A 20,825-nucleotide genomic window follows, 5' to 3' on the forward strand; every position below is an offset into this window, starting at 1 on the left:
TGAGCTCATCAAACATCGAGCTGCAGCAATGATTTGATTTCATTAACAATCATTTTTCTACAGGTTCATTATTTGTGTAAAAAAAAAGACCTTGATAAAAGTAAATGTGCCATTCATCTCCATTTCTTCAAAAGTTCAGATTATGAAATGCACTCCAGTACAAAGGTCAAAAGTATAAATCATCGTCAACTTTATGTACAAACTGTGCTTTTGTAAGGTAACTTTTTTGGTAGAGATAGGTGTGATGGTTTCACTGTAAATCTGGAAGTAATGAGTCAGTTTTGAGAAGATTAGCAGTCGAAAGTACTGTGTTCAAATGTAATCAGCAGAAGTAAAAAGTTGTAAACATACAGATACTTAAATGTACTTAAGTGCAATAATGTTACTTTATGATGAAGCACAAATAATCTGTGACCTGCACTGGAGCTGAATCTAAAGCAGCGTTGCCAAGAAAGACCCGTCTATTGTACACTGTGCAGTCATTCTGGAGTCTGCTGGTTGTAGTGATGCTAAAGTTTTGTGCAAACACAAGATACAACTCTCAGTGCGGAATACTATATACACATTCAAACAGTGGAAGCCTCACCATGACTATGCTGAAAGATAAAGTACAACACATTAAAACTGTTTTACAAAGATGTCAATACTTGAATCTCACACACATGTTTTGGAAAAACTCCCTTAATTTGTACTGTTGATTTCACAACTTATTTTTTTAATGTCTAAATGTATTTCCAGGTCAATAACACATGTGCAAAAACCACAGTACATTTCTTTCAATTCCCCATTCAGGCCAAAATGTCCACTACATGCCATCCTTACTCCCTTCGTCTACACTCTGCATTCCTTTGCACAACAAAACACTGAGGCACCAGGGATCTGAAGTGTGTGAGGGTGAACCCAAGTGAAAATGACGGAGAGATGGATAGTTAATTCACCCAACATGAACATCAGCCAAAACTGGAACAATAGGTTCCCTGTCCAGTCCCCAACCCCCCCGACCCGAGCCCAACCGACCCCCCCCCCCCCCCCCCCCAGCCTGCCCCCCATGGATTGTCCTGACATGATCTTCTGAAACCAAAGGGGCAGAATAACAGTGGAATGAGGGAGTGTGGAAACAAGACAGTCTGCACAGTTTCAGATGCTTTTTTAATGGGTTTTTGTCATCATCCCTTTAACAAAGAACTTTACATTAAGCACCAACAAGTAGAGGGGGACATGTTTATTGCACGAGCCTCATCATAGTGAAACACAGAGTCACACACCCATACATACACAGCATTGGAATACATTAGTCTACAGTCACAGAAAATGGTCTCTTAGGGATTTGGCAGTAAATTAGTATATTGTATAGTGAAAGAGAAAAAAATATCCATCAGCTTTTTAATACAATCATCACAGTGATGCTTCTGGATTATGGCTACTTTCAAATCACGGGTGATGTCAAAGAAGACAGGGAAGAATGGAGAGATTGGAGAGATCGCGCACCTCCGTGATGACAAAAGATCAGATTCAAATATATGAGACATCTTCTCGTGAAGCATTTACCAAAAGGCACGTGAGTGAAAAGCAAAACCCTGAATAAAACATGACACTGAAAATGGATGTGAGCAGATTGAGAACTTCACTCATTTGCTTTACTGATAATGAAGAAAGTATCTGTTCTGGCACATCACTAATTTGACATTTAAGATTAAACAGGAATGTATGTGTGTGTATTTGTGTGTGTTTTATATATTTTTTTTATCATAATTTGCTTGAATTCTGATTTATCCTGTCGATCAGTAGATTGGGTCCAAACTACCAAGGTAAGAAAGTTTTGTTGTACAAATTATACAACATGTAGGCACGAGAACGAAATAATTTCAATCTTCTCTTTATGTAAATGGAAGATAGATAAAGATGGAGTGGCAGGTGTGTGGTGTGAGGATATGACCCAATGAACGGGCAGCCTTTAGCTGAAACGGAGATGGAGGTCATATGAACCTTCATCCACGTGACTCAGCACCATTAAGACTCACAGCGAAATACGGCAATTAATTCATTTTCTCGTATCATAAAAAATACTCTTACATCTGATTACAGAGAAAACCTCAACACAAGTGACACGGATTAACAGCAATAGTTTCTCAACTACTTATTAGACATTCAACGTTTTAATGAATACCTACGTAACATACATTACAATATAAATCTTACTAATATATTATTTGCTCTTGTCAAAGTCATTTTCACCTTCTTACTGCTAACAGGCTTTCATTGCAAATTACTTTTGGCATTTTGCACATAAAACATACTTCACAATACACAATAACCCCCACAATAATCTGAATTAGAATCTACACTGTATAAAAATAATCGGCATATCGTAATTGTAAAATCAAAGTAATTAAAGGCCAAGCTATGGAAGTTGCAGCAGTTGCATGTTAGCTGCAGTTTGGCTGCTCTGGGTTCAAAATCTTTTTAGGCACAAGAACAAACATAGAACAGCCACTGAAACTCAAGAAACTGAAATCTGGAAACTTGCAGTAGACATCAGCCGACAGCTGTGAATGAGGAGAAGGTATGTTCTTCACGAGAGGGTGTTTTACAAAGCAGGCTTATATAAACAGAGAGCCAGGTAAAGTAAACTAAAGTGCTGTGCTGGAAAACCTGAAAAATGGTTGTACCTAGGATGTTTCTGGTCTCAGGTGTGTATGTGTTCACATTTAGAAAGTGATGAATTATCTCAAGAACAATGCCTTTTTTTTCCTCACAATTACTTGGCTAACTTTATAATATAATCCCACTTTGTGAAAGACTCGTGGCTCTAAGCTTCCCCTACAGCTGTGCAGATATAGGCGACATGTTCACTGTGATCATTGTGAGGCTCTCATTCTTCTCTGAAGCCTCTAGTGAGGTCTCTGACTTCCTGGTCTGCATACAGCACAGATCTCAGTTCATCTCTCTGCGTCACCTCCACAGAAAATACAATGAACTCAGGTCTGTACACGGTGCCGCCCTCTGTGGTTATCCAGCAGCTCATTCTGTTTTCCAGACGGTATTCAGGACCTTCACAACCTCCTCATAGATGATGAAAACTATAGCCACATCGAGACACACACGGCCCAGCCGGGGAACCGTCCCTTTGTAGAAACTAGAGAAGAACAACAACAGTTTGTTCTCAAGAAAAAGTTCCTAAATATTTCTTGATAAACACGACAAATTGTGTTACATTTACAGCTTAAAAAGTAGAACTTGTGAGCTGAGTAAGGAATAAAGGCAGCTTGTGTTTGAATGGATCACAATCGACAATGTATTAAAACTATAAACCAAAGCCATACTAAACCATCCATCTATCTTCTATTCTGCATTATCCAACTTAAGGTTGCAGATTTCTGGAGCTGATCGCGGCTGACTAGAGGTGAAGGCATGGTGCACTGTCGACACGTTGAAAGAACATCACGCTGAGAGACGGACAATCACAAATATTGTTTTGGTTTTAAAGTTGTTTTTAACTTTTGTGAGGTGACCATGAGTGCTGGGAAAGGCGCCTATAAATAAAATGTATCGTTATTATTAATAAATACTTATTATCACACCAATTAACCTCAGACACATTGTTTTTGGACTGTGAGAGGAATCAGGGCTAACCTGAGAAAACCCGCACACATAATGCAATCTCCGCACAAAAAGGCCCTCGGGCCCGGACCATGAGGACTAAACACAAGGAAACCGTGCGGCCATTCACTAAACTATTCAACAAAAAGCAAGTGTACTCACGCTGCCAAGCCTTCATATCTCAGGATCTTCATGGCACAATCCAGTGTGCTTTTATATTTATGTGCTTCCAGACCCTTGAGAGAGACATTAAAAACACTGTTGATGACATTATAACACAGCTATAGGCTTTAGAATACAACTAACAAATGAAGCACCTGCATCCTTGTCTTGATGACATCTAGTGGAGTGTTTCCAAACACACTGGCCGCTCCTGCAACGGCTCCAAAGACTCCCGTCACTAAGGGATTGATGTGCTTGTTGGGGTCATCGCCTGGAGAAAGGGACAACATATGAGCCAGTGAGAGTGAAGTTATGAATGATGGCTTCACAATTAGTCCTGAACACATGAGCAGAACAGGCACTTCCTGAAACGCGGCAGGCAGGTTGCCAAAGTTTTGTACTTCAGATAAAGACTGTGTCCTCATTCCATACAATGTACAGTACAAATATACTCTTTGTTCTAGTCGTAGTTTTATTCTAAGTCCTCATTCCACACCGTACGCTCTGAGGACTTCAAATCAGCACACAAAAGAGCAAAACCAGGCTCTCAGACCCCCGGATGACTTGATTACATATGATTTATAATAGTGACGGACAAAAGCAAACAGTGTGTGTGTTCCTGCAGACTGACCTTTGTACCAGTTCTTGAGAGAGGTCATAACATAGAAGCGGATAGCCTGGTTGGAGCCTTGTTTGAGCACCGTCGCAGTTAAGCCCTGATACGTCCCCATTAAACCTGTTCAGGCAGGAAGAGATTGGGTCAATTGGAAGAATTTCCCTCATGTGTTTAACGTTAACAGCATCCTGGATGACACAGAGCACCAAGCAAGATGTGCTCAGCCGTATTACCCTGTTCAACCACTAGGTGTCAGGTGAGTGACATGCATGTGAGGAGACCTTTTACCTTGCACTCTGACTATCTCTCTGACTCCATGGAAGAAGCCCTTGTATTTGGGTTTGGCTGAAGTCTGGTCGTGAATGAATTTAACCTTGGGAGATTAAAAAAAGAAGAAGAAGAACATTGAGATAATCATCCAGAGCAAAAAAGTAGCTTTTCTGGGAATAATGGCAAATAACAGAGATAAAACAGCACAGATGTGTATTGTAGCTCTCCTTCAAGGACACTGGGATCAGTTAATGTACAAGGACACACTGTTAGACAGCTTTACTACAAATATTATGAGTTGTAACTAACACTCTCACAGGTAGTATGCTTTGCTTGCATAATTATTGATGCAGTGACACAGTAACAAATGTTTCACTCGTTATATTAAAGGGAGCCCTGAAAATACAGAACGAGATCTATTCTGAGGATTAAACATCATTGAAACTTTTTTTAAACGTTCAAGGAGAAAAGGTGCGTCTTCCTGAAAAGTACAAATTATCAAACCACACTGATGCTAATGTGCACCCAAGTCATCTGTGTACCTGATGCATGATACTAATTATCTGACATCAGAGGTTAGTTGTGACGGACCTTTACAGTTTCCATGGGGCAGACCACCAACACAGCCTCCATGACCCCCGCCCCGAGCCCACACAGCAGCCCTCTGGTGCTGTCCAGCCGGCCAGACTCATCTTTGGCGTGATTACTGAGGAACTCAAACACACCGAACCTGACCAGAAGAAGAGAATCAGCAGTGAATTATGGGAAGTGTAAATCATGTGAAAATTAAAACCACAATCTTGATTTAATTGATAAAAATATTTGTTGGTTTACTTTAATCAAGATAATCAAGGAAATTAAGATTTTCCAATTATGTAAAGCAGCATTTTGTAAACTTAATCAGCACATCTTCAGTCTGACTTTTACAGTGGCTTGCAAACTTATTCACACCTCTCGAACTTTTTCACATATTGTCACTTACAACCACAAAGGCACATGTATGTCATTGGGATTGTATGTAATAGACCAACACAACATGCCACATAATTGTGAAGTGGAAAGAAAATGACGCAAAAGCATACATGCCCCTTAACTCTGATACACCTAAAATAAAATCCAGAGCCTTCAGAAGTCATCTAATTTTGTAAATAAAGTCCACTTATGTGCAATCTAATCCCCAAAAAATCATGTGTTAAATTGGACAACTCAAAGTCCAGATCTTAATGCAATTTGAAAATCTCTGGCACAATTTCAAAATTGCCGTTCAGGGACACTCTCCATCCAACATGACTGAGCTTGAGCTATTTTGCAAAGAAGACTGTGCAAGTATTTCAGTCAGATGTGCAAAGCTGGTTGAGACACACCCCAAGGACTTGCAGCTGTGATTGCAGCTAAAGGTGGCGCTACAAAGCATCGACTCGGGGTAAAAATACTTTTGCACGCCACACTTTTCAGTTTATTATTTGTAAAAAAATGTAAACCCATGTAACATTTTCCTTTCACGTCACAATTATGTGGCACGTTGTGTTGGTCTATCACCTAAAATCCAAAATACATTTACATTTGTGGTTTAATGGATCAAAATATGGGGAAAATCAAGGGGTATGAGTGCTTTTGCAAACCACGTTAAGCAGTGCTTTGTAATCTATAATGTCAGGGCTCAGTGTTTATTTTTTTCTTTGTTTTATGTGTATTTTAGTAATAGAAATATATCTTCTTCTCACCTGCAGTAGCGTTTCACTCTTCAACTTAATATTAGTCATTAATCAAATTAAACAATTATTTAATAAGTCTTATTAGTTTTACATCCCACTTTAATTTGTTTTGTTTAATCGTTATCATTATGAGCTTGTCCTTACATGTAAGTACATAGCACTGTGTATTTGTGTGAGAGTTAACGTGCGTGTGAGTACTGTAACTGTATGTGCACATGTATTTGTGTCTATGTGTAAGTGTGCATTTGATTTACTAACAAGAAAAGAGCTGTGTAGTTGAAGAGTTGAAGAGTAATTGGCTAACCATCATTTCACACTATATTAAACTTAAAGTGTACGCTTCATAAAAACATTGAAGTGAACAAAAAAAAAAAAGAAGGTAAAAACAAGTCCTCTCTGGAAATATAATGAGGTTCTATGTACCAAATGTGAAAAGGTGTTTAATAAATGCCTGCAGAAAACAGAAAGCTGAGGAGGACATTTGAGCAGATATAAAATTGTTTTTTTCTCTGTTTTTCAGACTCACTGAAACTTTCTTTTTGTGAGCGCAAACTGCTGAAAGTGCATATTGTGTCGAAGGCTTTTACTTTATTGTCCTGCTTGCTTCCTCATTAAAAGATGCTGCAATAAATGCAGACTCTCCATAATCAACAGAAGACCAGCAGCAGCTGCCATTGGAAGCCGGCCGAAGGAGAAAGAGAGGTGTGGTCTGTATCTCTGCAATCACTAAATGTTGTGCCAGCCAGTCCTTTACAAGAAAGGTTATTTATAGGTGAAATTGAATTGTGGTGACGGCAGGACACTGTCCGGTACATTTAGCAAAGAGGCGGGGGAGGACAGACAAATAGTCTTGATGAATGGCTCGTTTTCTTCTGTCTTTTCTGAGTCTGTCTGAGCTGCGGAGCCACCACCCGTCATCACAAGTCTGATGAATTTCATCTCTAACACTTGGCTCCAGTGGTTTTAGTTTCCTTCCCCATCTGCCTTTATACTGCAGGATTTTCTTCTCTGCTCATTAACCTTCTACATCTGTTCCTCTGCTTCGCTCTTCACACACATTCAGTTTGCTTTGAAAATCCGGCTCCTCACAGTTATTGGACTTCTGCTGTCAAGCAGGTAGAGACAATGAACCGTTATAATTTCATCTTTCTTACAGTCATGCCTGACACCAACTTCAAGCTGCATAAAGTAAAAATAAGGTGTTATTCCACGTAACAATCTCAGACTGCTCCGAGATGGCGGAGCACTTAATGACTAACTCTGTGAGGCAAATGCTATTCATTAAAGGCTGTCAGAGAGAAATATGGCACTTGTCAAGAGCTCCTTCGTCAATTTTACCCTCCTAAATCCCCCTTTCCACTTAAGAAGAGGACCGAAGTTTTCAGTGACAATACGACATCTTTTGGCCGACATCCACAGTGAGAAATGCGTCATACTCGACAGTGGAGTGGTGGCCAATCTTCATTAGTGGGACTTTCTACAAGGTCGGCTCTTTAGCCGATGAGAGAAGGTGAGGAGGAGGTGAAGAGATTGCATGGGAGAGAAAACGGTAAAGAAGAAGGGACTGAAGAGATTGGAAAGAAAGGGAAGAAGGATGCTGTGATAGGGATGAAGGGTTAAGTGAAGGAAAAGGTAAAAGGGTCGTCTTTGTGTATCTCTGATACTTCCCTGACAACCCTCCAGCATACTGTGGTGCATAATGGTGCACAGGCAATCAGTTAATGGGATGGGGGGAGTGAGAGGGCTGAAGGGATAGAACAGGGGAAGGGGAAAGGATGGAGGAAATACGGAGGAAAGGGATCGAAAACAGACTTGCACCGAGCAGTGGCGAACATAAAAAGCTCCATAAATCAAAACTATCTCACTCCCTATTTCCATCTCTCCATCACGTTCCTTCTTTTTAATCATGCTGTCCCTTCTTCGCTGCTGTATTTCTAAAGTCTGTGGGTTTCTAGCCTTTAGTTTAAGGAAAATAAATCTGTTTAAATAGAAAGACATTTCAGAATGGAGAAGTAGGCAATGTATTACCCAGTAAAAACAACATTCATGCTTCTTGTTGAATTTACCCATAATCTTAGTTTGTGTGCGTGTGTGTGTGTGAGAGAGAGAGAGAGAGAGAGAGAAAGAGAAAGAGAGAGAGAGAGAGATTTATTGTATGACTTAACTTTTTTATATTTAATTTTTTTTTAGTTCAACTGTTTGTGTATTTTTTTTAAATGACTGGAAAATTATGGGTGGATATAAACATCCATTAGTCACCTGTTTACATACTGTTTTATGAATATTGTCGCCAGTAATATGTTTTCTTAATGGAAAGAGTAGAAAATTTCGTACATGGCACAATACAAAATCCTAAAAGCACTAGAAGCAACCAAGCAAACCTTTTTCTTTTACATGCTGTATCCCCTCAAAGAAAGTCTGCCTCTGAATTGACACAAAACAATTTAGTCTCCCCCTTGAACGGTTTCTGAAGAGTGACACACACACACCCACACGCACACACTCACACACGCATGTACACACACTCACACACGCACACAGCACCCAGCACCCAGCACCAGAGCTTTAACACGAGTCCCCCTCCTTGTACCCCCTTTGAGACCCTGTCTGACTTTGAGTGGCATCTTTGCTCCACTTGGCTGGGCCTGTCTATCCGTCCAACAGAAAACCCTCCAGCATCCCCCCCCACACACACACACGCACACACACATTCAACAATGACATACGCAAAAAAAACAAACAATGAAAACATCCAGGGTTTGTGCGCTGTGTGGATGTGTGTGTATATGGGTAAGTGTGTGCACGTGTACAAGCTCCACTGTGCACACTTGTCTGGAGATAAATGTCACAGCTGGGAAAGAATAACATAATTATACTGAAGGCTAGAGTGGCATTTATGCCTAGCCTTGTGGGTAATGGACTAGAATAATTGGAGTGTGTGAGTTAGTGGTTCCAGGTAGAACACTATAATGACTTGAGCTAAATGTTCATTTTATACGATGGTGCTTTGCACATACATACACTCCTCCTTGTGATATAAACTGAATGAGATACCCAATATAAAACACACTTATGAAGGATTTGGTGTTAGTTCAGCCATTTATTGTTTCTGTTTTTGTAAGACTCACCTTTCTTTGACTTAAATCAATGTATTAATGGTGCACACAGGCTTACCTGACTGCAGACTTGGGAATGGATCCATATAGGAGCGAGCTAAGTCCTCTGTACAGTCCTCTGACACCATGACTCTGTACTGTCTGCTTAACACAGTCACCTGTAGGAAGACACACACACAATATCACACAAAGAACAAGAAGGGAGTAACAATTCTATACCCTTCATGGAGCTGTTGCTATCAGTTGTCACAGTAACATTTTCAGGTACAGGCAGCCTCTAGAGAATAATTAAGAATGCATCAAATATTACATGTGACACATCTGTTGAGGGTGGTTCATCAACGCCACAAACATCACAACAGTGACTGGCGACAGTGTGTTACCCTCATCAGTTATACAGTAAGACTGGCAAGTTGGACCACAGGCTTGTTTACTCAAAACTTTTTTCTTTCTTTCTTCTTCTTTGAACTTGCCTCTGGCTCTGGGAGAAATCGGTCCAGCAATCTGTTTTTTTTTGCTGTCAAGCCAAACGCACAAGTGAGCAAGAGAAAGCAACAGCTGTCTGGAGTGCTCATTAGCATGGTCTCCAATCCTCAGAGCCGCGGCTCATATTAACACATCCTGGGTGTGTTTGCGTACGCTGGCACGCATCTATGGAGAGTGTGCGCGTGTGCATTGGTCTGTTCTAAGTCACATAAACAAGCACAGTGACAGCCTGCCAGAATCACTAATGTACCTGAGGATGATGGGTAATTAGATAATGAGCTCCAGAGAGAGATGGGATAGATAGATAGATAGATAGATAGATAGATAGATAGATAGATAGATAGATAGATAGATAGATAGATAGATAGATAGATAGATAGATAGATAGATAGATAGATAGATAGATAGATAGATAGATAGATAGATAGATAGATAGGAATTTTTTTTCCAAGAAAACCACAAGGAATTGTAATTAATTAACACCGTCACTGGCAGAAAATATTTACTCCACTTACATTCAGCTGGTTATATTGGCAGCATAGTTTAGATTTTTTTATTTATTTTTTTTAAACACTGTTCAAAATGTTCACAGAGACTTGATACTCACCTATTCCTCTAAATTTTGGTGGATTGGCCTTTTCATCCAGCTGTAACTGAGTCTTAACGTACTCTGTGGGGAAGGTGATGCAGATTTCAATGCCACCTGCAATTCCACCTATAAAAACAGAACGCCAGTGTAATTAGTCGATATTTCATTAAAGATAAATGGAAAGATACAAAACTGAGGAAGTGCATGAAAAAAGAGAAATGAGAATGGAAAATACACAGATAGAGTGATGTGTTAACATGTCTGAATTTGGCCAGTCATACAGTATCTATATATCTACAGCTTTACTGAGCGTCACTCAGCCGCCGCAGCCCTCTCTCATGAATTGAGCTAAGGAGGCACCATTACATCATGGATCATCACAGTGACTCCACAAATGGCTTTCAGTCCATAAACATTAAAACCACTGCTGCCAAGGGAGAAAGAGTAACGAGCCAAGCAAGTATAAATCAGATGCTCCTGCTACAGTTAAACTAGGCTAAAGAAGGTTACATGAGGACATTTAGATGTGTTTTGAATGTCCGTAGCTTGCCTTCAGTCCACATTTGCAAATAACAAAACATGAAATAAAGTTGGTGAATGAACGTTTGTTTCTTTCAGTGTGATTATTTGAGTGCTTGAGGACCAACGTCCAAAACATAAAGCTAATGCTCAACACAGATGAGTCACAATGAGTGGAGGAGGGATGGAGAGAGGCCTGACATTAATTAAATTATCCAGCCAGCCTTCAGGGAGGGGCTCCATTACCCAGGACAAGACCCTCCATTACCTCAATGACACAGACTCACACATGGCACACTGTGCAAAGGAGGAAACACACACACACAAACATCAACTGGAGACAGATCCCCACAGAAGTCTTTTTAGTTGTTGTTTTTTTTTTCTGGTGAACTAAATGCGCACTTGCACAGTGATGTGCTGTGAGGTTTGTGGCAGCCTGGCAGGTGAGGGATGGACCCTTCCAAGAGAGTCATTTTGGTAGTATAAGGATAAAGTGCAGTGATTTGATGGTCTTATCTTTAGCTGTTAATTAAACAAACAAACAAAAAAAAACCCATGTGCTCAGCACTGCCCTCTACAGTAAGGTAGAAGTACCACTTACCTCACCACCTAAGCTTAACGGTGAATGGAGGGTGCAGTATGTACAATTGGTGTAATGTCACTTTTGTCCATTTGGCGGAGCGATGAGCTTGACTCTCAGGTTGTTGTTTTTTTCAGTTTTAGCTAGCGGCTGCTAAAAGCTTGAGCTCTCAAGCTATCTGAAGTATTATATTTACCGTTGGTTACGTCTATAATTTTAGCCACAGTGACTCCTTACAGAAAGTGGTACTACGAAGCGGGATCAGTAGTTCGGCTATAATTATTGACTGGTGGTCTTCCTTCAGTTTTAAATCCCTGCAAAACAATCCAAACACATAGTTGCAATGACTGAACTGATGTTTTGTCACATTCTATTCCTATGTTCTGAAAAAATTTACATTTAGTACCCTTTACACTTAATTTTATATTTTCATCATGACAGGTGAGCCAACACCCTGTCAGCACGTCCATGTACTTGTTTCATGCCAGGCAACAAAAAAGCAATTTACTTAAAATCACAGACTATAACACAGAACAGAAACCTCTTATTTCTGCGTGACAGGTCATGCAGACAGATTTGACTGAGAGTGGTCAACAAAAGGACATTTCCTTTATTCTTTTAAATTATTATTCAATGGAATAAAAACCCTGCACGGTAGAATCTATTATAACAAAAATGTTGACTTGTTTTGCCAAACTCAGTAGAGTTTTGTAGTGGAATAGGAGACGAGTTGATATTACTGGCCTGTTTTTAGTGTGGTTCTTTTTTGTGACAGTATTCTGGCTTGTTCACTTTAAACACAAGGACATTTCACTGGCACACTTCATGTGTCGCCCCTGCTGACCTTTAACACAGTGGCACCTTTAAGTATCGCCTCCACCACAGATAAAAACATAGAAATAACTCACAACCAAAGTGGACGGACCCTGAATGTTTCCATATACACTAATAAACAATGCAGGGAAAAAAAGGGTGTACACACAAAAAGAAAAGATGCGTTAAAATCCTACAAAGTCTTTCATAGAATAAGCTCAACTGAACATAATTCTAAACTTAATGCTAAAACCAAGTCACGGTGAATTTCCAAAGATACAAAACTAAGAGGGATCGCCACGAACACAAAGAAGGAAGTCTTCTAATCCTGCTGGAGTAATAAGTAAACATGAACCAGCTGAGAAGTAACAGAAATCACATGATCTGTACTAATGCTCCATTCCAGCCTTCTCAGTGGGTCAGTGTGTCTAGAGAAAGCAACAATAAGGCTCATTCATCTGTTTTCTGCCACAACGCTGCAAAGTGAAAACTAACCAGCAGTCCGTCAGAGGAACCAGCTCAGCAACAGTCACAAACACGTTATCAATCTTCATCACACAGCGACCATGCAAGCGAGGCCAGCTTGTTTGTCTTCTACTCCATTTTGCAGGCTACGTGAAAACCACACACACACGCACACGCACACATGCACACGTGCACACACGCAAGCACGCACACACGTATTTGGACTTCCAGTTACAGATGACACCCTAAATGACTCCTGTGTAGCTGCCAAACACGGGTTAAATGAACAAAATGGCCATTAATCCTTATCTTCACAGTCCCATCACCTCTCCTGTCCCTATTTTTCCCTCAGCGGCATTTTCCTTCCTCTCTCCTCATACTCTGAATACCACTCTTCTCCACCCTGTGTCATAAAATCAATGCATTCACATAGATCTCTGACACTTACTCGTACACAAACAGAAATTGAAATGACACTTGAGTGATATCCTGAACCTAAAGACGGTTAAAAAAACAAAACTGCACAGTGGCTGATACAAATCGGCACTTAAAAACCTGGAATTTCCACAAGCTAAGCAGCAGTTTCATAAATCAGACTCAAATTGCCTGAGTAGATGTACTGTTTAAAGGTTCTGCTGTCACTCCCTGGCCAGACAAGGTAAAATTTATACCTTAATCAACACCCCTTGAACTTCACAGCAGTGTCCTGGCTCATGTTGTTGCCACGCGTTGCATAGCCAAAAGTATGGGGAGAAAACCTGATGATTATCCAAATGCAACTGTGGAGCGTGGAACACCAGAAGCTGCACAGCGATAACACTTGTCTGGGGAATTTACCCCTACAAATATAGATCCTGGGTGCACAGACTTGCTTCTATTCAGCAGAACAACATATGTGGGGTGAGAACCAATGTGCTGTAATTAGGCCCAGGGTGTTGTTTGTGGTTTATTCCAGATTCAGTCGGAACACAACTGGAACCACATCTGTGAGGCAAGAGTTAGTATGAAAACCAGATCAGCTAGTCATGTGAGGCGAACAGACAAGGACTCAGATTTGTACTTTTTGCCGGTTGTTGGTTGTAGGGCAGTGGAAAGAAGATCATCATGTAATCCTGAGGTTTGAAGCAGGACTCCGCCTACCGAGGTGTTTATCCTTGGGCAAGACACTAAAACCAAAATTGCTCTTGATAGAGGCCTACCACTCTGCATTGCAGCTCTGTCATCACTGTGACATGGGCGTAGATGCAGGTGAACGTTTGTGTAGTGCCTGAATGGATGTCTATGAGTAACGGCACAGGTCGCAGATCATTGAAAGATTTGAAACAAACAACTGTTAGTTAACATTAAATACATTTTCTGTTCATTCCAGAAGTTGCTTTTATTTCTTTTTTAAACATTTTGTTCTCCAATACATTTTATCACACATTACAAACAAGCTTTTTTCCCCTTCATAATCGGATAACATCATAACTTTATGCTGTTTACATGATGACTTGAATTATCTGATAATATTTTTCACTGTGCACGTAAACCGGCTCACTGTAATGTTTACTGATCTAAAGGTCGTGTCAGACAACAATCTTTTGGGATGTTTGTGTGTACGATAAGTGTGTTTGTCATAAAATCAGTATTCAGTTTTGATGCAAAACAGTCATTATTTCAGATGCACTTAAATTCAAATACCGTCTCTTGTGTTCGATTCTCTGGAGGCCTGACAATATAAGGGAGTCTGAGGGAGGGGGAAACATGATTATGACCATATCTCCAGTCCAAATGGTGAACATAGCCAGAGGACAGATGCACTTCAAACATGAGGTGTCCTATTAATAGAGAAGCAATATTTTTCTTTGCCTCGCTTCAAAGATGAAAAGAATTATTCATCTGACGTCTGGCCTTTTAGGCTTCCTCTGTCCTGAACAACACTCCCTAATTCTCCACTGATGTTTAATTACAAGAGGATGTTGATTAATTTTACATGGGAACGAGCTTTAACTGCTCGGGAGCCCGCAGCATGCAGAACGTACAGTGATTTACATGAGCAACACGATTACACACAAGTTGTTTAGACAGTGTGTACATCAGGAAACTACAAGGCTTTTTACAGCTGAGGGATAAAAGTAGCAGGTTCTTCATTTCAATTGTTCAATGAGAGACAGAGATTAGTGACCAGTAAGAAATTAATTATAGTTCCCTTTACCTGACTCAGTGTGATTGTGAGATAGTGGCATCATAGTATTCAGTTATGAGTGTTTAGTTTAAAAAGGTTTATTCCAACACTGGTGCTCGTGGATCATTTCATGATATTGAAGATGCTCTTTTTACAGGGTTTGTGGCGATTGAAACAATTCATCAACAGCTTCAAAATTGGTGAGCGAAGAGGCTATGAAAGCCTCGTGTCATAGTGTTTTCAGTTTGGAGGAGCAATTTTCAGGTAAAAGAAAATACTCTACACACTGCCTCCCCAGGACAAAATGCCCGACAAAGGTTAGTGAATTATAACGCCACATAACGCAGCAGGTAAAGAGTCAGATATTTCCCTCGGGCATACGGAGCTGCTGCTAACAGAAAAAAAAAAAAAAAAAAAGATTATTTTTGGTGAACCATTTTTCAAGCAGAAAATGTCAGTGATTCCAAATCTAACAGGGTAATTACTTGAAAACTCAATAACCTGCTGTGATTACATAACTTTGGCAAAAAATTGTAGCAACATTTTCACTGAGTGATTATCTCAGACAATTTGCAAGTCCCTGCAAATTAATTTTCATGCTGTGATATGGATGAAAATGTGTGGCTGCCAATTTAAAAGAGAAGCAATCAGTTTTAACTTGAGTCATTAGCATACCGGATCCCTAAATTTCATAAATCATAAAATAGCATGACAAATAAATTACTAATATATTCAACAACATAATGAAAAATAATGTGTGATATCAAGCTGAACATCGTTCAGATCTATGGTTTGTTTTTAAAAAAAATCACAGCACTAATTGGCTTGCTGCTGTTTGTTTGTGTCTGTGGGAGCGCGACACCTGCATCGCGCTGACAAGCTGTTATGGTGGGGGTTGGATAGAGGACTGCACTGTGATTTATGATCTGGCCTCCTGCTCCTGCAGGTCTGCAAGCGGCGGGGACAGTGAATGGAAGTGGACTGTGTGCGTTGGCTGTGACGTGAGGAAACGGGGAGTAAGCCACAGTTTGACGAGTCCTCTGAGCCCGTGAGGAGACAGCCACTCAGAAGAAAAACCTAACCAGCTGCCCCAGGGCTGGAGAGGGAGGGGGCGGAGGGGATCGAAGAAATGAAAAGAAAGAAAATCGTGACAAACAAACGAGGTTGTCAAAGAGAAAAACTTGCTCTATCATGTGATCATTTCTTTGTTTTTATAATTTTCCACATTGTGCCTGCTCTGAATCCAGGTCTCCAGCGCTGAAAGCAGCCACAATGTATGAAAGCATATCAGCACCAGGCCCATTTAGACCACTCGCTCTCCCTCAGGCCACGCACTGATAAAATTCTCCCTCCTCCATGTCTCAACTTCCGTCATCACTAGTGGCTGTTGAGAGGGGACCTAAAGAAACCAACGGGAGCAGAAAGAAAATCATGCCTCCCTCCTCCAAGCCACAGTCTATGTGGGCTCTCTGAGCCATTAGGCTTTGACTTTCCACTTCTTGCTTTGTCTAGTTAAAACCCTCAGGCGTGTACAAGTGACCCTCTTCGTCTACACAGAGGCATACTGCTAAATGTAACAGAAACATTGAGAGAAGCATTACGCCAAGAGAGGCGTCGGCTGGATTTATGAACGGAGAAGACTTTGCATCCCGACAGTGTAAACCATCAGCTGTGGCTTTTGATGGGCGGTCGCAGAGGTTGGACTCAAACATCCAGTTCATTTGTTGCCGAGCCATCCCAGTGGCTCGGCGGCACGCTTTCATCTCTAAAGACAGTGATAAAGCACAGGATTCTTCAGTAAGAAGAAGAAACTCAGAAGGAGATTTAATTATGCAAGTGTTGCAGAACTGGACAGACCGGCCTGACACGAGCGAAACGGCTCCGAGGAGGGAGCAGGGTGCAGCACTGGGCCACATCCAGTCAATCAGGCTCCTCAGGACTGATGGGGGCACGCTCTCATAGCAGCTACCTCAACATTTTTCAGCAGTTGACAAGCAAACATGAGTCTGGAGAGGATTTTCCCTCCTCCTTTCGCTCTTTTTTTTTACCAGAGTCAAGAACTCTTCAGTTAAATCCGCATCTGCTTTTAAATTGTACGATTGAATTGGAGTCTTTTTTTATTTTTTGCTCTTTTCATCAAAAGCACTAGGACAAAAGTGGATGGGCTTCAAAGAATGTCAAAGTGTTATCTTTATGTCGAACAAGCCTATTTGAAGATGAATCATACTCACAGGGTATTAGGTATTTTGCGATTTTGGAATAAAAACACAAACATGTCTTGGCCTGCAGAGGGTCTTTAAATGAAAACCGAAACCATTTGGGAGACAAGTAACACAACTGAAAACAAGACTACAAGCAGAATCGATACCACAATCAGAACCACCCTCAATGTAAAAATGTCTGTTTCATATTCCTGCTGCGTGTTACTGTGTTTTCAGGACCATGTTGCTTGTGTTGTGCACTAAGGTCTCAAGCCAAACACACGAGTGATTGAACTTAGACTTCAAAGAACATATGCTGAATTGATTAATCAATTCTGTGACTTTTCAAGCGGAAAACTGCACCTTTAATTTTTAAATCTAAGTATTTGATGCCACTCTTTAATTTTTAACATTTACACGTTAATCTATGCATCAGTTATTTAAAGAAAGCACTCGGGAAAGGAATTCAAATAACTTTTGCTTCTCCAGTTTTCGTTGTTTTAATCTTCAATCAAAAGGAAAGAAATTCTGAACTATGAAATATTCAGCACACAATGGTTGCCAGAGCACAAGAATGAAATCAGCGTGAGTGCTGCCAAATATCAGCATGCAGCCCTAATACAGGAGCACCTTGGAGAGGCTCTTCATCAGGAAGAACTGCGGCAGCCTCATCACCGTCACACATGGAGGTCGGGGGCGTTAGGAGGAGGGGGGCAACAGGGAGAGGAGGGTAAAAAGTTTGTTTTTCTATTTTCTAAGTGATGATTCACCAAAACATATGTCACACAAACATAAATGAAGTGGTGCTGAATGAGGATTCAAAGGATTCATGTAATGAGTGTGTAACCATGTCATTTGTTTCAGTCTTCAAGATAGGCAAACTGGTGAAGTCTGGCTAGTTGTGAGCGGTACTTAACAATACTTTGGATATTTTTAATTTGACTTTATGGTAATCTTCAGTTAGACAAATCATCACATTTATAAAGATGCAGCCCTGGAGATGAATATCTGAGTAATACCTAATGAATACATGCTTGGTGTCTTAGCTGTTCCTAGTTGTAAAGATTTCATTTATATTCATCCATTTGTTTTAACTTCTAAGTTTAGTAGTATATGTAATTCCTTTGGAAAACATTTAAATATACCAGATAATTCTTATGTATTTATTGTCATGTATGCATGCTCAATTCTAATTGAATTCTTAGTACACTCTGAATATTACTATTTTTATTGTTATTCTTTTATTGCTATTTGGAGTTTTGTGTGAGCAGCCGGAGCCTTTCCCAGCTAACAATGAATAAAGGCAGCGTACACCCTGGATATGTCACCAGTCAGACACAGAGAGACCGACAGTTACACACACATTCTTATTCACACCTCGACCAACGTATGGTCATTTGCCTGGTTTAGACTGTGGGAGGAAACCCACCACATACAGGGAGAACATGAAACACACAAAAACTCCAGCCCACAATCAGTGAAAGTGCCAACTACTAAACTACTACCCTGCCTTCTAGGCAAATACGTATTTGATTTGTATATCTGAACAGAGAAGATATTCTATGACAGAGATCTGTTGGAGATCATGTGATCATACAGCCCTGATCCCCATCATGTAAACCTGCAGTGGGTGACATGAATGTGTAGTCTCAGAGGGAAATGCCCTCGGCATCACTGCCTCTTACTCTGCTCTAACAGCATTAAAAAAAAGTGGACTGAAGGTGACCTTTAGATTAGTAAAATCAAATTACTGCAGGAGATATAACCTGAACCAGAGAGGACAGAGGGAGAGAAGGAATTGAGGAAGACAAAAAGCTGCTTTCTTCTGAGGCATTAAGCTCCAAACATCAATGCGTTTTTTCCAAACAGACTTGAAGCTGCTGGAAAATGTGACTTATTTAAAAAGACTAGTTTCATGAGCTTATTGTTCCATCTTTGGAGAGAAACACCATAGCACCCACACATGTTCAGCCTTCAGCCAACATAGCAAAAGTGACACGTGTCATTCCACAGAAAAATGCTTTGTGATGTAACCAAACAATAAACCAAATGAACTGTGGAGCAGCAGCAGTTTGACTGTATACAGTCTCTCTCAGCCCATTCCCGTGTCAACACTGGCTTCAGAAAAAGATCTGTGGTGTCGGACATATTTGAATGAATCAGGCGTGTCTTTGCTGAATACAGAGACTCATTCTTTGTTATGGTATGACTGCAAAAAAAAAACAATTCTTTAAAGCTTAACTATTTAAGTGATATATAGTTTGGTAGTTGTCGCATATCCTTACTTTATTACAGTGTTACTAATACTCCGCAACAACCAGAAAGAAGCTGTCGTAAAATGTATAAAACGTGTAACCACGTAACTTTATTGTTGCACAAAGAACAAATCTTACAACAAATCTTATTTTTCTTACCTGCCATGATCGCCTTCCCCGGGTGAGTTAGTTTGGCTTTACCAGCCGGCGCCGCCGCGGCCAGACACCGAGGTCTGACAAAAGGGCTGATAAATATGCCTTTGTCCATGATTACAGCAAAAACACTCAATAAACCCTGAACGAGCTTGTGCTCTGGTGTAGTTTATCGTTAGTCTGTGGTGCTGTCAGTTTGTTTTGTTCCAAGTGGAGTGGGGCGCGCAACACATGGACGGCGGCGGTCTCGAGCGCTCCTCCTGCGTGCAGGTGACGCGCGCAGCGGCCGGAGGCTCCGGCGGATCTCGCTGTTGACTGTGGGCGGTCACCGGGACTGTCAAGGAAGTTGGGATCCTCTATCTATATCCAGTGGATGTTATTCGTAACTATGGGAACACAGTGACATGAGGGTCGTGCGTAAGAGCGCATATCAAACCGGAAGTTGCGCGCCCGGTGTTCTGCCGTGCGCAACTTTCACTGGGAAGTGTGAAGTCAAACAAACACAGATCCTGCTTGATGACCTGATCAGCTGGAAAAAAAAAAAGACCTGATGGTCTCACACAGCAAAGGAGGACAACTCCCCGCCGACAAACAGAAAAGGGTGGGGCGCCTCAGCCTTCCTTCCCTCCCTCCCTCCCCCCCCCCCCCCCCCCCACACTATTATCATATAAAAACAGCTCTGCGAGAAAAAGAAAAAGCCCATTCCCTTGACCTTAAATCATTTACTCCCTAAACAGTACGCATTTCCCCAGCTGGAGGTAGTAATTGGTTGAAGCAACCGAGCCACACCCTCTCCAAACAGGCTGCTGCCGCCACAGAGACAGACACATCAATCAGGTCCAGGCTGCGCGCTCGGAAATGTCACCAGAGTCCAGCAGAGGATGGAAATCAAAGCTGAAAAACGGGAAGGTTAAAATAAAAAAAAATTACACTCACTGCTAGTAAACTCAAAACCTACCTCCATCCATCCACCCATCTTATTTAGCTGCTAGGACCGCAGGGGCTGGCTGGGGAAAAGAAAAACGGGCGAAAACCAACAAGGACCCTGAACAGTCGAAGAGAAACGCTGCGAGAACATTCAGCCACATTATAGATCATGATGTAATTGTTAATTGATG

The 20,825-nt window shown here is 41.0% G+C and overlaps 1 protein-coding gene across 1 annotated transcript; it reads right to left on the reverse strand.

Annotated features, from left to right (window-relative positions):
- Positions 1-1,129: 1,129 nt before the first annotated feature.
- On the reverse strand, positions 1,130-20,167 carry LOC308112457 (tricarboxylate transport protein B, mitochondrial). The gene is made up of 9 exons (XM_080467980.1): positions 19,714-20,167; positions 10,573-10,680; positions 9,538-9,637; positions 5,240-5,378; positions 4,667-4,751; positions 4,394-4,498; positions 3,918-4,033; positions 3,763-3,836; positions 1,130-3,136 (listed from the first exon to the last, which is right to left on the reverse strand). The coding sequence occupies exons 1-9, from the start codon at positions 19,820-19,822 to the stop codon at positions 3,022-3,024; spliced, it is 951 nt and encodes a 316-aa protein (XP_080324106.1). The 5' UTR covers positions 19,823-20,167; the 3' UTR covers positions 1,130-3,021.
- Between the last annotated feature and the right edge of the window lie 658 nt (positions 20,168-20,825).

This window comes from Lipophrys pholis, assembly GCF_963383615.2.
Source record: "Lipophrys pholis genome assembly, chromosome: 7".
Taxonomy (NCBI): domain Eukaryota; kingdom Metazoa; phylum Chordata; class Actinopteri; order Blenniiformes; family Blenniidae; genus Lipophrys; species Lipophrys pholis.

Coding starts and splice junctions, on each gene's coding strand:
- LOC308112457 (XM_080467980.1), bottom strand. CDS start 19,822: ATGGACAAAGGCATATTTATCAGCCCTTTTGTCAGACCTCGGTGTCTG. Junction 9,638..10,572: donor ACCAAAATTTAGAGGAATAG/GTGAGTATCAAG, acceptor GTCTTCCTACAG/GTGACTGTGTTAAGCAGACA. Junction 4,752..5,239: donor GCCCCATGGAAACTGTAAAG/GTCCGTCACAAC, acceptor TAATCTCCCAAG/GTTAAATTCATTCACGACCA.